Source organism: Python bivittatus, unplaced genomic scaffold (genome assembly GCF_059951505.1).
Source record: "Python bivittatus isolate LINGU-HERP-01145 unplaced genomic scaffold, Pbiv_v1 ctg000220_np1212, whole genome shotgun sequence".
Taxonomy (NCBI): Eukaryota; Metazoa; Chordata; class Lepidosauria; order Squamata; family Pythonidae; genus Python; species Python bivittatus.
Genome location: NW_028277048.1, coordinates 24411163 through 24425145, shown reverse-complemented (window position 1 = coordinate 24425145; position 13983 = coordinate 24411163). Strand labels below are relative to the sequence as shown.

The 13983-nt window shown below is 42.3% G+C and overlaps 1 protein-coding gene across 1 annotated transcript in view; it reads right to left on the bottom strand.

Annotated features, from left to right (window-relative positions):
- Nucleotides 1–408: 408 nt before the first annotated feature.
- The window catches only part of TMDD1 (transmembrane and death domain 1), a 32330-nt gene continuing 18755 nt past the window's right edge, over nucleotides 409–13983 (bottom strand). The window contains exons 3-4 of the mRNA XM_088138167.1: nucleotides 10479–13621; nucleotides 409–1411 (exon numbers count right to left, since the gene is read on the bottom strand). Of these exons, the coding sequence (XP_087994293.1) occupies nucleotides 12724–13611 (888 nt within the window). The 5' untranslated portion in view covers nucleotides 13612–13621 and the 3' untranslated portion in view covers nucleotides 409–1411; nucleotides 10479–12723. The remainder of the gene's footprint in view (nucleotides 1412–10478; nucleotides 13622–13983) is intronic.

The window sequence follows — 13983 nt, the reverse complement described above, 5'->3', positions numbered from 1 at the left end:
GCAGGGTTTTTTTTTCTTTAATCAAGGTCATTTTGCACCAAAACAAAAAGTTCAAGATTTATATTGCTAATCTTTTAATTCTACTTCCCTCTCTAAAATTGAGATTAAAGAGAAATTAGGCACTGAATTACACTCGTTACAAAGGATGCAGATGACATCTTTTGACAAATCAGGAGATTTTCCAGCTGATAGGCTGGTGGCAAAATTGGAATATATGCTTAATATATATTATAATGGTACAAAGGGATATTCGTCAAAGTATAAATTATTAATACATCAAAAACTGGAGATATAAAATCTTTGAAGAAGATAAGGGAAGTTTTGATAAGGGATGGGTTACGGGAAGAAGAGATATTTATTTGTAACCTTAAAGGATGTGAAGAGTTTGTTTATACTTATTGTGATGAAGATCAGAAGTCACTTCTTTAAATATTTTTCTTTTTCTTTATCTTACTTTCCTCTTTTTCATTTTCTTTTTCTTTCCTTGCAGTTTTTTTTCTTTCTCTCTCTCTCTCTCTCTCTTAGTTTAGTTTGTATTTGCTTTTATTATTGTAATCAAAATCTTTAAAAAAATTTATTTTAAAAAGAAGATGAGGGAAGTTATTTGAAAGAGAATACTGTATGGAAAAATCCATTCCTACACCCCCCTCAACAACTTTCCTGGAAACAGACTTCATGTTTTTGCATAACTGGGTGCTCACTCCAGCTAACATTTCATATACAGATAAAAACAAGTACTGTACAAATAAATGTTGGATTGCCAGGGCAAAGGGACAGTTTTATTTATGCAGTGATCATGTCCAAAAGCAGTCCCCCTATATTTGAGGAATGTGCACTAATTACTAATCAAAGAATAGCAGAAACATCTAGGCCTTTTGTCAGTATTTTCTGGGAAGAATATAAAGCTGAAAAGTAAGTCACTATTAAAGTCTGTATTAATGGCTACTAGATTAGTCATAGCAAAATACTGGAAACATCTAGCCTGGGCATCAAAGAAAGATTGATATGATAAAATACGGTCTATTGCCTTAATGGAAAAATTAACATATAAATTGAAACCACTTAAAGAATATACAGTATATATATTATATATTATTGTATAAAGTACTCTAATAATGAAAACTGTAATCAACCACCTACATCACATTATGAGAGACTATAAAAGCTTTAAGCATTGTGAACTGAATATATACATTATATATTAATATTAATAATGTTCTTGCTTTGGAAGATGTTAAAGATCTATTGATTAAAATTTGTGAAATGTTACTGTTTGTAGAGGTGTTAACATGAAATAAAGAAGAGAGGAAAAGGAAAGATCAGCAAAAGCTCCAGCTGCTGAGAAATAATCTGGCTTTTTTTGTAGCTCAGTTGCTGCGGATCTCAAACTCCCAGGCCAGTTCTGGATAACCTAATGAAGGGAAAAAAAAAAAAAGTAAATTAGTTGCAACACAATACAGTACCTTTATCTGCTAGACATATGCAATCGCTTGTTTGTTTGAATGCTTGGACCAGTCGGATGCTGGCTGGGGAATTCTGGGAGTTGAAGTCCACACAATCTTAAAAGTTGCTGAGGTTGAGAAACACTGGACTGAACCCATTCCAGTTTTGGAAAACGTTATTTTTCCATTCTGTGAGGATATTTCCAGTCTTTCTCTTCTGTTCCATCCTAACCTTTCTTTTCTTTCTTCCTTTTTTTATGCCTTTTTTTATGCCAATCTTGACTCCTGTTGTTCCTGCAGTTTTCTTGGCATCATTTTTGGCCATGGTTTGCCCTTGCCTCTTTCCTAGGCTCCTGCTTGAGGCAGGACTAGAACTCGTGGCTTCCTGGTTTCTAGCCCAGTGCCTTTGCCTACATCAAACTGGCTCTGTCTTAACTATGTACTAGAATATAACTCATATCTTTTTAATGTCCTCAGCATAAATTATTTGTGTATCAGTAAATTTTATTCAATTTTGTTGGTGCGCAGTACCCCTGTGAGATATCTTACAGAATTTTTCTCTTTTAAAAATGCAATATTCAGTACATCCATTAACCTGTTTGACAAGCACATTTCCAATGTTTAAAATGAGAAACTGATTTTAATATCTTCTCTCACTGTACTTTTAATTTATTACTTTTCGTTTCCAGTTCATCAATATTTCATGAAAGCATACCATCATATGTTCATTTAATCTTTAAACCGTTATATGTTGTCATTTTACGTCTAAGATATTTTGTTAGCAACGTAATTCATATTGTTTTTCTTTTCAATGTATTAAAAAGAGGAGAAATTTAATTCTGGAGTTGTATATACCTCATCAAACTTGAAAAATACTCCCTCTAGTATAACAGTTGCAATCCTAACCATACTTCCAAGGCGTTAAAAGTGTAAATTTAATTGATCTCATAGGACTTAAAACCTCTGACAAAACCTGCTTATGCTTCTATCACACCGCCCACTTCCAATTAAGCTAGCAGTGTCTTGTTTTTTAGAAACCACTGGCAGAACTTGATATTATAAATTATTTATAAAATATAATGGGGCAAACTGAGAATATCATAAATTCTGCATAAAGGAGTATGTATCTTTGCTTTTTCTTTGAGTATATGCTAGGATTTCTTTTACAAAATGGCGCTGGATTGCAATCCTTCAAAGAGCCCATTACAAGTTCTTGTTTTATGCAGTTTTTGTTATTATTTCTTTCTATGTTCTAGACTGCACTCCAAAACATTGGTGGGAAATGATAGAGCTGGGAAAAGAACTAAATTTGATTTATGTTTAAACATAATTAAAATTAAATGAATTTACTGCAGTTGCATATGATTCTTCCTCATACATTTAAGATTTCTCCTTTTATTGCCTTAACGGTTACTTTTGCAGTCACTTTTGGAATTTGGTGGGCCATATATAGCCCTACAGATAATAAGATTCATGTTATCATATATAATGGAGCAAATGGAGAACATCCCAACATCTAAGATGTAATGGTTTAATTTGTTTTATTCTATTTTTCATCAGTGTTTGTACTGAACTCTTCTGTTAGCATGATTACAACTGCATTCTTCTTCATTTCTACCCCCACCCCCATCAGTTTGTCCAGAAGGGGGAGAATGAAGTACAGCTTTATAGACTCTTCCTTGCCCCAAACTGCATTCACCCAGTCATGATTTAGTATTATAACAAGTAATATTTCCCTTTAAAAATGGATCCTTGAGCTCTTTCCTCTTCCCCCCTCCTCCTCTTTTCCTTCTTTTTAAGGGCTTGTAAATCTGAGGACTGGGGTTATCCTTTACTGACCAGTTGTACATAAGCCACTCAGGCAAGCTTTTTGACTTAAGAGTCAAACAACAACAACAACAAAATGCTGCTTTCTAATCTTTTAACAATTAGGAAATAGTCTTTTACATAATCTGGAATAAGGTGGGAAGTGAAATGCAATATTATTCAGTTGAACAGGAACCCTTTTTTCATACTTGAAGCTATTTACTTGTATTAGCATAAAGCAACGTAGAAGATAGTGATTTCTGCATAACAGTATATACAATAGAGAATTCCATGACACATGGGATTGTAAATTAAAGGAAGGGTATTTGGAACATACCAAGAGCTATGGAGTGCTAGGGCTGGTCAAACTAAAGTATGTGGAAATTGTTAGAAAGGAATAGATACTAGATTAGCTTGATTGAATTAGATTAGCTTGATATCCTGATATATGGATGAGAAAATTCAAGAAATGTATTCAATGGAATTAAAGAAACCTTCCTTCTCATGCTGTCTGGGGAGGTTTCAAGGTGGAGTGATTCATGATCCATAAACATTCTTTCTCTTTCTATTTAATAAGGAAATACCCAGGTTCATAACTGGTGTAGCAATTATTAATAAGATTAGAATAAAATCCGTTGAAACTCTTCACAATGGTGCAGTTTCCTTGATTGGTTTCAGTATCTTCAAATACATGGCATTGAATCAAAAGAATTACAGAAACAAAGGGGAATATTGAGAGGTTTCACTGAATTTGAAAATCTTATAGGTAACTCAGAACATTTGTAGGATGTATTTATAGACTGCTGGTGAAGTGTGACTCAGAAAGCAAACAGGTCAAGGACTGTATGACTAAATGAATGAAGAACTTGAATACAATAATAGTAGAGATGCAACAGTGAGAATGTCTGTGGAAGAAGAACATTAAATTTACTCTGAACGTTATGCTCAGAGAAAATTGATATAAGATGTTTTACCATTGGTATATTATCCCCACTTTTGACTATTACAATGGATATTTTAACATTCCTCCTCTTAGTATTTAGCAAGAAAGCATTCAGGCCAATTCCATATTCAACTCAATAGTGTATAGCATTATGGGAAAGGTTTAAGAAAGTGGGAATTTTTTTTTTTTTTAAAAGCTTCCTTCTTCCTTTGGTTCTTCTAAGCACCACAACCACCACTTCTGAACTGGACCCTGAACTTGATTATAGACTCTTAATCCTCACTCTAAACCTATGCATGCTTACTACAGGTTCTGGGAACACACAGCACAGATTGCATTGCGGACCCCAAGTTCTTTATCCTAGTACTAATCTTGGCTAATCCTGTGTATCTCGGTTTGGAAACCAAATATCCTACTCAGAAAGGAGTTTCTGAATTCTACATATTTAGCTGACTTTCCCAGGCATGCAAAAGTTAGATTTGTTTATAAACAGAATTACAAATATATAATTGATACTATATGGAATATCCTTTGAACATAAAGCCAGGAAATAATCATAATTGTTGTGTAATGATAGTAAGAGTGGATTTCAGTTGATCTCTCAGATTTGTGGAACATTCAAAGCAGCTGGCCACAGAATTTTGAAGGTATCAGTTTTGGCCAGGGATAAAGGGAAAACAGATTATATCAACAAGCAATACCAACCCAATGCAAATAGGTGGAGAAGAAGTTGAAGTAATAACAGACTTTATCTTCCTACGGTCAAAAATTCACAGGTAAATAAAGAGCTATCTGCTACTTGAGAGAAACACTGTGAGATACCAATAGATAAGATTAAAGTGCCGAAATATCATACTGACACTAAAGGTGTGTACTGTTGAGGCCACGGTTTTCCCAGTTGTAACATATACTGTAGTTGTGAAAGGCTAAATTAAAAAATGATAATCTCTGAATTATGGTGCTAGAAAAGAAATGTTGAGAATGCTTTGGACCACAAGAAGAACAAATCATTCAATATTTCTTCTTGTTATTAAGCTCTATCAAGTTTCCTGGTGCCTTTATAGAGAAAAGCTGTCTCTCCAAGCTGTCCTGTTTCTCACTGTATTATGCAGTTCTGGCAGGTGTATATCTGTGGCTTCCAATACTTCATCTGACTACCTCATGAGCTGTCAGCCTCTTCTTCTCCTTCCATCCACCTTGCCCAGCAGTATAACTTTTTCCATAAATGCATCCACCTTCACAGTTTGTCCAAGGTATGATCATTTTTCTTTCATGATCCTTGTATATTGGCTTGATTTCCTCTAGTACTGAATGCTTGGTTATCTTAGCTGTCCAAGCAGCCTTTTCCAGCACTGTAGTTCAAAGGAGTCAATCTTCCTCTCCCTGTTCTGCAAAGTCCATCCCTTTACATCCGTATATCAAAACGAGGTATACCATTGAGCTGACCATTCTAACTTTTGTCCTGATTGAAATGTTTCAGTCTTCCATGAGTTTGTCTAAGCACTTTAATGCCTTTTTGCCCATTATTCTTCTCTGAATCTCTTCTGCATATCCACTGTCTTTATCAATTCTGGAACCTAGAAACCCAGCTTTCTTTGGTTCATGTTGCAGTTGTTCCGTGTTCCCATCCTAACTGTTTTCCATAAGCTCTAAGCATTTCTTCTGGTTCCAGCTGTATCAGCAACATCAGCAACTAGACTTCCTAAAGGCTTTGATCCAGTCCTCTCATACTGCCTTGACTTATTTGATAAAGCACTTTGCTCTTCCCCAGTAGCCTTTAGACCTGAGGGTCCCATGGCAACATGACACTCTTTCCAGTTGAGCTTCTTTCCATGGGTTTTCAGTGGCAGAAGTAGTTTGCCATGGCTTTCTTCCTTGCGATGGCTCAGCTGATAGAGTTGGTGCAACCTTCCCCCCAAATATACCCATTGGCTTAAAGAAGATAAAGGGGTATCTGGTTTATGTCATTCTTTCCAGTATTCCCAAAACAGCAGTAGTAAATTATGTCACTGAAGATGTAGTATGCACCAGGGCTGTGCAACATAGGATTCAAAGGCCTACATATTGCTTCAGAGCATGTTGGGGTGCTTGCAGAGCCCCTGTTTGCAATTCCTTAAAGCAGCTGTATCTTTTTCCAGGATCACGTGGTTGCCTCCACAGCTGAAGGGTGATCCCTTGAAAAGGCACACTTGGCTTAAGGAATTGTAGACAGGCAGTACATGAGTGCCCCCAAGTGCTCTAAATATTTTTCTTTGCCTTCAGATCCAAAGTACTGTGCAGCCCTAAGATGTACAGCAAGTTGTTGGTGAAAACTGCAGCACTTTCTTTATCAGCCTTTTGGGTCATGATGACTCACCATTCTCTTCTAATCATTTTGCAACTTCATATCCTGATTCATGAGCAAAAGTCCCAAGTCTTGTTTGAATTCTCACATGATGGGCTCACTCTACAGAGAGTAAACTACTTTGCCACCACTGATCTCCAGTACTTCTCTTAGAGCCTTTGCCACTATGAGTTAAACGTTAACCGCACACTTGTTTCCCCCATCGCCAGTCCTTATCTTGTCTCTACTGCCTGTGTTCTGATTTACTGCCAGGTGATGTTGTCAGTGTACCAGTCTCAATGGGCAAGGTGACTGATTTCTTTTCTCTGTCTTGTTCTAGCATGCTAAATGATACTATTCTCTGACTTTTGATATTCCCAAAATGCCCCCCGCTCATAATTTAATGGATCTTGTAAACTTCCCCACATAAACATTGAGGCAAGAATGTGGCTTAGTATAAACTACATTTGTGCTTTTTTTTTTTGGTGCCTTTGAGTCAGTCTTGACTCCTGGTGACTGCTTTGACTAGTCCCTGCAATCTTCCTGGCAAGATTTTGGAAGTGGTTTGCCCTTGCCTCCTTCCTAGGGCTGAGAGGGAGGGACTGACCCAATATGTTTTTATTCTTGATGGCATAAATATTAGCTTTTTTCCAAGACTGCATTTCTTGCTTAGAATTAGAGAGATTAAATAGGCAGTATCTTTGAATGTTTTAGAATGGTTTTGTTAATTATTAGATAATAACTGATCTGAATTTTAACTGACTAGAATTAGAAAGCTGGTGATATTTTGATCTGTATTCCTTTTTCAAAGCAGTATTAAAAATAAGTATTAAAAACCTGTGATGTTTGTGTCTGTTTATTTTTCTTAGGGCCTTGAAAAAGGTGTCCACCTGAATTGCACGGCTCCTGATAATTAACATTTTCTTTTCTGACATTTGGGATTTTCTTCTTGCCCCTCCTTTTGTTTCTGGTGGTGCGGGAGGACTGATCGTCAGTAATTGCTGAGCAGGCAGGCCTCTTAGCAGGCTTAGTTTGATATCCCTTGTTATTTTCTGAATAGCGCAAGGAGGAAAGCAGGATCGCTGATGTAAAGGTGAGGATAGATCTGTTCTGAGAGTGACATTTCAAAATGCTGTCAAAGAGGAATAGGGTTATGCAACAAAGTACAGGTTTCTTTCTCTGAGTGAAGAAGGTTTTCTCTTTCCTTCCTTGTCAGATAACTGAAAAGAACTTAACGTCCAAAATAGAGGGTTATGCACTATCAGTATAAAAGGAAGTCAGAAAACAAAGGGCTAATAAAAAAGGCTAATGCTGGGTGAGAAATGGCTTCTGTTGGAGGCTGGAGAGCCGGGTGCATGTCCGCATTTCTCAGCACTCTCTAAACATGCCTTCAGTCACACCAGCTTAACTGACCTCACCTCCAAGGTAATGAAGAATGAATCATGACAGATTTTACACACCTTGAAGTTCTGGTGGGATAGTGTCTTTAGGAAGGGGATATGACTCTAAAACTGGTGCACTAAATGAGTGTTCACAGCTGGGGACGAGATGAGCGCAATGTTGTGGGGCCAGCAGTTGGTGGTGTCTGGGCATATTGATGCTGTAGGACAGTGTTGTCCAAACTTGGCCACTTGAAGATGAGTGGACTTCAACTCCCAGAATTCCCCAGCCAGCCATGGGGAAGTGGCCAAGTTTGGACAACACTGCTGTGGGAACAATGCCTTTGTCACACAAGGCAGCCGAGGGATCTCAAGACTACAGCAAAAACCAGAAGTCCAGTATTTGTAAATCACAATCCCACGAGGCTGAAAAGGCTGGGCCACTTTGCTGGGTGCCCGCTGGTTGGCCTGAGTGTTCTCTTCGTGCTTATTTTAGAGCAGGTAGTTAATGAATTACAACTCCTAGTAACCTGAGCTCATTTAGCTGACGGGTAAAGGCATCCTGAGAGTTCTGGATCTACTAGAAGTTGAGAGCCAGAGATTCCCCATCCCTGAAATAGAACATTAGAAACCAGATGCAAAACGTTGCAAAACCCTTCACTTTATTATGGCTTTCAGTCCCATCCCCGATCTAAGTTTGGGACCATAGTATCTGGTTAGGTGGCTGAGAGTAATCATGGAAAAACGGAGGGACAGTACAGCACAGAAAATCCACAGAATTTGTCTGAATTTCCCCCCCACCTTCCTACCCTGTTTTTTTCGGGAACGTTAAGAGGGGGGATCTGGCTTGCCGCTACACAAATCACAGACAAACATTTTTACCCCCTTCTTTGTTGGGGCAGATCCATTCCCGAGAGGTTACGCAAACAAAGAAGAGAAAGGGAAGAAGCTTGAAATCTGTGTTTGGCCAGTTAAGATCCCAGCCATAGTACTTACGTAATAGGAATGACTAAAGCAGGGTTTTGCAAACTGTTTGCAGAACCCTAGAGTTCTGTGAGTGATTACAGGTAGAAAATGTTCACTTGAACACAGCCAATTTTCCATCTCTAGAGTTCATAAATTTTATTTTTTAAGTAACAAGTTCTGCAGCCTGAAAAAATAAATAAATAAAACCTCTGGAATAAATTACAGCCACTCTGTTTAATCAGTCAGTGCTGGCTTTGCGTCGCCCTTCTTTGCAAACTGAATTATGTGCTGAAAGGGGGAAGAATCAACAGTTTTATTTATTTTTACAAACCCAGGTATGCTACCTTTGCTCTGAAAGAAAACAATCACATCCAAGGAATGAAAAGGGGTGAAACGATGCATGCATAAAAACAAATAATATTCAGTCTACCCCTCCTTGTGTAATCTACTAAAATTCATCCAGGTGTCTCCATCGATATGGGTGCCCTGTGATTTAATTTACTGATTATTTATATTTTAATCTGTATATTTATGAACTGCCCTGACTTGAGTGGATAGCCAAAGTGCCTGTTAAAAAATGGACAGGCATTTCGATCTGTGAGAGATTTTAGATGTTCCAATAGTTAGAGGAATATAGATAACTCAGGGTTGAACAGTTGACCCAGCAAAACTTCATTCTCCCACACGTTACCTAATCTGGTAACAAAATGTCTGCAGGAAAACAAGTTCAGAGAACACCAAGAATCCAACCATTTTAGATGTGCTACTAACTAGTACCAGGGAGGGAAGGTTGTTGAGAAGGTGGTCAGCCTGCAGCTGATGAGAACCCTGGAGGAAACAGATTATCTAGACCTATTTCAGTCACGTTTCAGGCCAGGATTTAGTGCTGACACAGCTCTGGTTGTGCTTGTTGCTGACCTGAGGCAGAGCCAGAATGGCGGTGGTGCATGCATCCTTGTGCTGCTTGATCTCTTAGCAGCTTTCGACTCAGTTAACCACGGTATTCTTCTGAGCTGACTCTGTGAGTTGGGGATTGGGGACACCGTTTTATGGTGGTTCTCCTCCTTTCTCTGGGGCTGGTTCCCTTTGGTGTTGGTTGGCAGGGAGAGATTATCTCCTAGGCCCCTCATTTGTGGGGTGCCACAGGGTTCTCTTCTCTCCCCCCCCTTTTCAACATCTACATGAAATCGCTGGGTGAGGTCATCAGCCGGATTGGGGTTCTGTATCATCAGTACACTGATGATACCCAATTATATATATCAACTCCGGGCTGGCCAAGTGAGGCTGTCGAGGTTCTGTCCCGATGCCTGGAGGCTGTGCAGGTTTGGATGGGGAGGAACTGTCTCTGACTCAATCCTACCAAGACTGTGTGACTGTGGGTGTTTGGATCACCTAGATCTGAGGATATCCCAACTTTGATGGGGTTGCATTCAAAGATGGTGTATAATTTGGGGGTCTTCCTGGACTCACAGCTATTGCTCAGTGAGGGAGTTGTGGCCAGGAAGGCTTTTGCCCAGCTTCATCTGGTGCACCAGTAGCCCTTTCCTAGATCGGGGGCCCTTCAGACAGTCACTCAAGCCCTGGTTACCTCATGGCTTGACTACTGCAACACACTGTACCTGGGGCCGTCCTTGAAGACAACCTGGAAGCTTCATCTGGTCCAGAATGCAGCAGCGCAGGAGTGTTCCATCGATTGAACAATGCCATCTGTTGGGACCCCAGAAGCGTGCCTTCTCTGTAGCAGCTCCTGCCCTCTGGAATGAGATTTTCCCTAAAATTCAAACAGCTTCCGCCCTACTGGTGTTTCGAAGGACCCTAAAGCCTTGGCTCTTCGCCCAGGTCTTTGCCAAGGATGATTGATGTCGCTTTCTTTCTTTTTTGTTCCCTTCCGGGTTTACTTTCTTTGCCATTGTTGTTCTTTTTGCTTCTGCTGTTTTTGTGCTTTTCGTACTGTTCTGTGCTTTTAAACGTTTTTAACAATTGTAAACCACCAAGAGTCGCTGGGAGTCGGGTGGCATGTAAATTTAATAAATAATTGTGGTTGGTCACAGAGTCAGCCAGATGTTTAGACTGGATTTGGCATTTTATCTAATTATTATTATTTACTTTTCTTGGGGGAAGAAGGCATGAGCGTTCCCCGTTGAGTCAATTAGATTTGTGGACTGTTTGAATCCCTGTTGGAAGGGAGGATCTGCCAGTCAGTGTGTAAAAGCCCAGAACACTGCTGGAAAATGGAAGGAGAGAGAAAGTGCAGGTGGCCCACCACAAAATAGGGCTGGTGGGATGACAGATATCCTAAGGCCCCAGTATGGAGACCCCATCCACCAGTACACCAGGGGACACTTCCTTTGGGATATGCCAACCTCCCTGCCCCATCTGATTAAATGTTTTAAACATTATTTTAATTAACACACATTAAATGGGGAGGAAGCATGCCTGCAAAGCAAAGTGGCACTCTTTGATAAGTTTCCAACAGTGCTGCTCATTCCACTTAGACCTAAAAAGCAGGCACACACTGAGAAAACAAAACGGGAAGTGAGCAGCCCACAAGTGTTTTGTTTGGAAGGGAGCCCAAATGCCCACAAAAAAGCCAAGTGATTAAAAGTGTGTGTGTGAGGGGGGAGGAGGAGAAACCTCTCCCGTATATCTTCTGGTATGCGACTGGCAGCTGACCATTTTGCGAGCATGCCCACAACCTGTTTCTAGCATTTCAAATAGACCTGTTGGCTCAAAAACAGAGGAACTGTAAAGAAGCCTCCTCGACTGCCTGTTAAAGGCCACAGGGTAGTAGAAGGTCTTCAAGAGAGGGAGTCAAAGGTTAGTTTGGGGAGGAGCAAGCCTCCCAAAATGACATGCCTGTATGCTTAGGGGCTCAGCCAATGGTTTGGGGACTTTAAGGGGACTGCACAAGAAACACAATTACTGTAGCAGAACAAGCTGTCAGAGGGGAGATGGAGCCCTTCTTGACCAATAGGATACATGAGATCCAGTGGAATCCAACTTGTGTCAGGGGCTTTGCTTGTACTTTGGAATATCTTCCTGGGAAAAATCTGTCCAAGGCAAAAAAAATTTTCCACACACCATCAGAGATCTTACATGAATATTTGGCTGTGTACTTGTGGCACTAGCCCAAAGTCAGGATTGCATGCACTGGGGAATCTTTCTACATTTGTAATGGTTGCTTTTCATAGCAAGCTGCGGGGGGGGGGAGGCGGTGCAGAGTATCAGCCAGTTGTGGTAACTATAAAGAACAGTGTTTCTCAACCCTAGCAACTTTGCGATGCAGGGACTGCAACTCCCAAAGCTTCAACTTCAAATCCCATGCTGGTTGGGGGACTCTGGGAGTTGAAGTCCGCACATTTTAAAGTTGCTAAAGTTGAGAACCACTGATACAGAAGAATGAGAGGGCAGTTTTGCCTTAATGGACTGAGCAACAAGGAGAACGTTAGCAGATGCCACCTATCATCTAAAAAGGAACACAGCTGCATCTGCTAAAAAACCCCAGTCTGAATCTTCTGGGCCTACTGGTGCCTTGCCCATCTTTGCCCCTGAGGCAAAAGCAGGAGGCTGGTGAGTGACAGAAGCCTTTGGCAAAGGCAAGGGAGACCTCACCCCGCGGCTCTCCTGCCGAACGGGGGAAGTGAGGAACTGAGGAGCGCCCCCTGCAGGGAAAAGAGGGAAATCACTCTAGCAGAGGAAGGAATGCCCGGCGGGTGAGGCCCCGGTGCCCAAGGAGAGCCAGCGAGGTGGCTCAGCCGGGGAACGCTCTGCCCTCGCCGAGAGAAAGCAGATTATGCAGAATAACCGAGCCGGCTTTATTGTCTCCGCTCTTCAGAAGAGAAGCCGGCTTTGGCTGGCGACGGTTTAATCCAAGGCTGCTTCGTCCTCATCTGCGTCGTCACCCGTCTTCCCGCCATATCTTTCCAGCTGCTGAAACGTGTAGTAGACGCCCCCGCGGCTGGTGGGGGGCGGGCGGAAGACCGTCGCGGGCAGAGGCTCCTTGGCGGGCCGCGCGGCGTCCGCGCTCCCTCCGTTCAGGATCCAAACGAAAGAGTAGAGCGCCAGCGCCGCCAGGATGAAGGACGTCAGGAAGCCGCTGAGCACCCCCGTCGCTACGGGCGCGGCCCACTCAAAGAGGCTCCTGTTGTAGGGCGGCAGCGGTTTCCGCTCGACGATCAGCTCCAGGCCGTCCCACGCGCCCCGCTCGCGGCGCGCCGCGGAGCCCTGGCCCTGGCGCCGCCGCCGGCCTCGCCCGCTCCCCTCCGCGCTCTCGTCCAGGAGCAGCGAGGAGGTCAGGCGCTGCACCGTCTGGTGGTACTCCTCCACGTTCCTCTTAATCTCCAGGTTCTTGTCCTGGTTGAGGTTCTTGCCCAGCTCCAGCGAGACGTCGGGGCGGCCGATCAGCTGGAGCGCCCGGGACAGGCGGTCCCAGTACATGCTGTCGCCCTCCGTCTCCAGCCAGCGCTGCAGCGTCTCTTGGCACTGGGCGGTGCTGATGATGTCGCGGCGGCGGCGGGGGCGGCCGGGGCGGGCGACGGGGTTCTTCTTCTCGGAGAGGCGCTCCAGCTCCTTCTCCACGTTCTCCTCGGGGCCCAGGAGTTTGAGGTGGAAGGCCTGGCATTCCTCCGGGGAGAGGAGCTCCGAGATGCGAGCCATCATGTGGGCCCCGATGTCGTCGGCCACCGTGTCGTCGCAGAAGGCAGGCAGGGCGAGCAAGGAAAGGGCGAGGCCGAGGCCGAGCAGAGGCCGCATTCAGAAGGCTCTGAAAAGCGGGAGGGTTGAGAAAGCGCTCTCACATATGTAGACCGCTTACCGGACTTTTCTTCTTCAGTGACAGAATTAGTCCTTATTGGCTATGATACGTAGCTGGGTAGGTAGGTGTGCGTGTTTAATGAGGAGAGGGTATCATTAATTTGCTTCTCTCTCTCTCTCTCTCTCTCTCTCTCTCTCTCTCTCTCTCTCTCTCTCTCTCGAGCACAATCTTTCAGAAATCCAGTTACATTTAATGAGATTTCTTTCTAGCATGTTTGCATGCAAATACAGGTTACTGGCAGGCAGTAGCATCTAGCTCAGTGTTTCTCAACCTCAGCCACTTTAAGAGGTGTGGACTTCAACTCCCAGAAG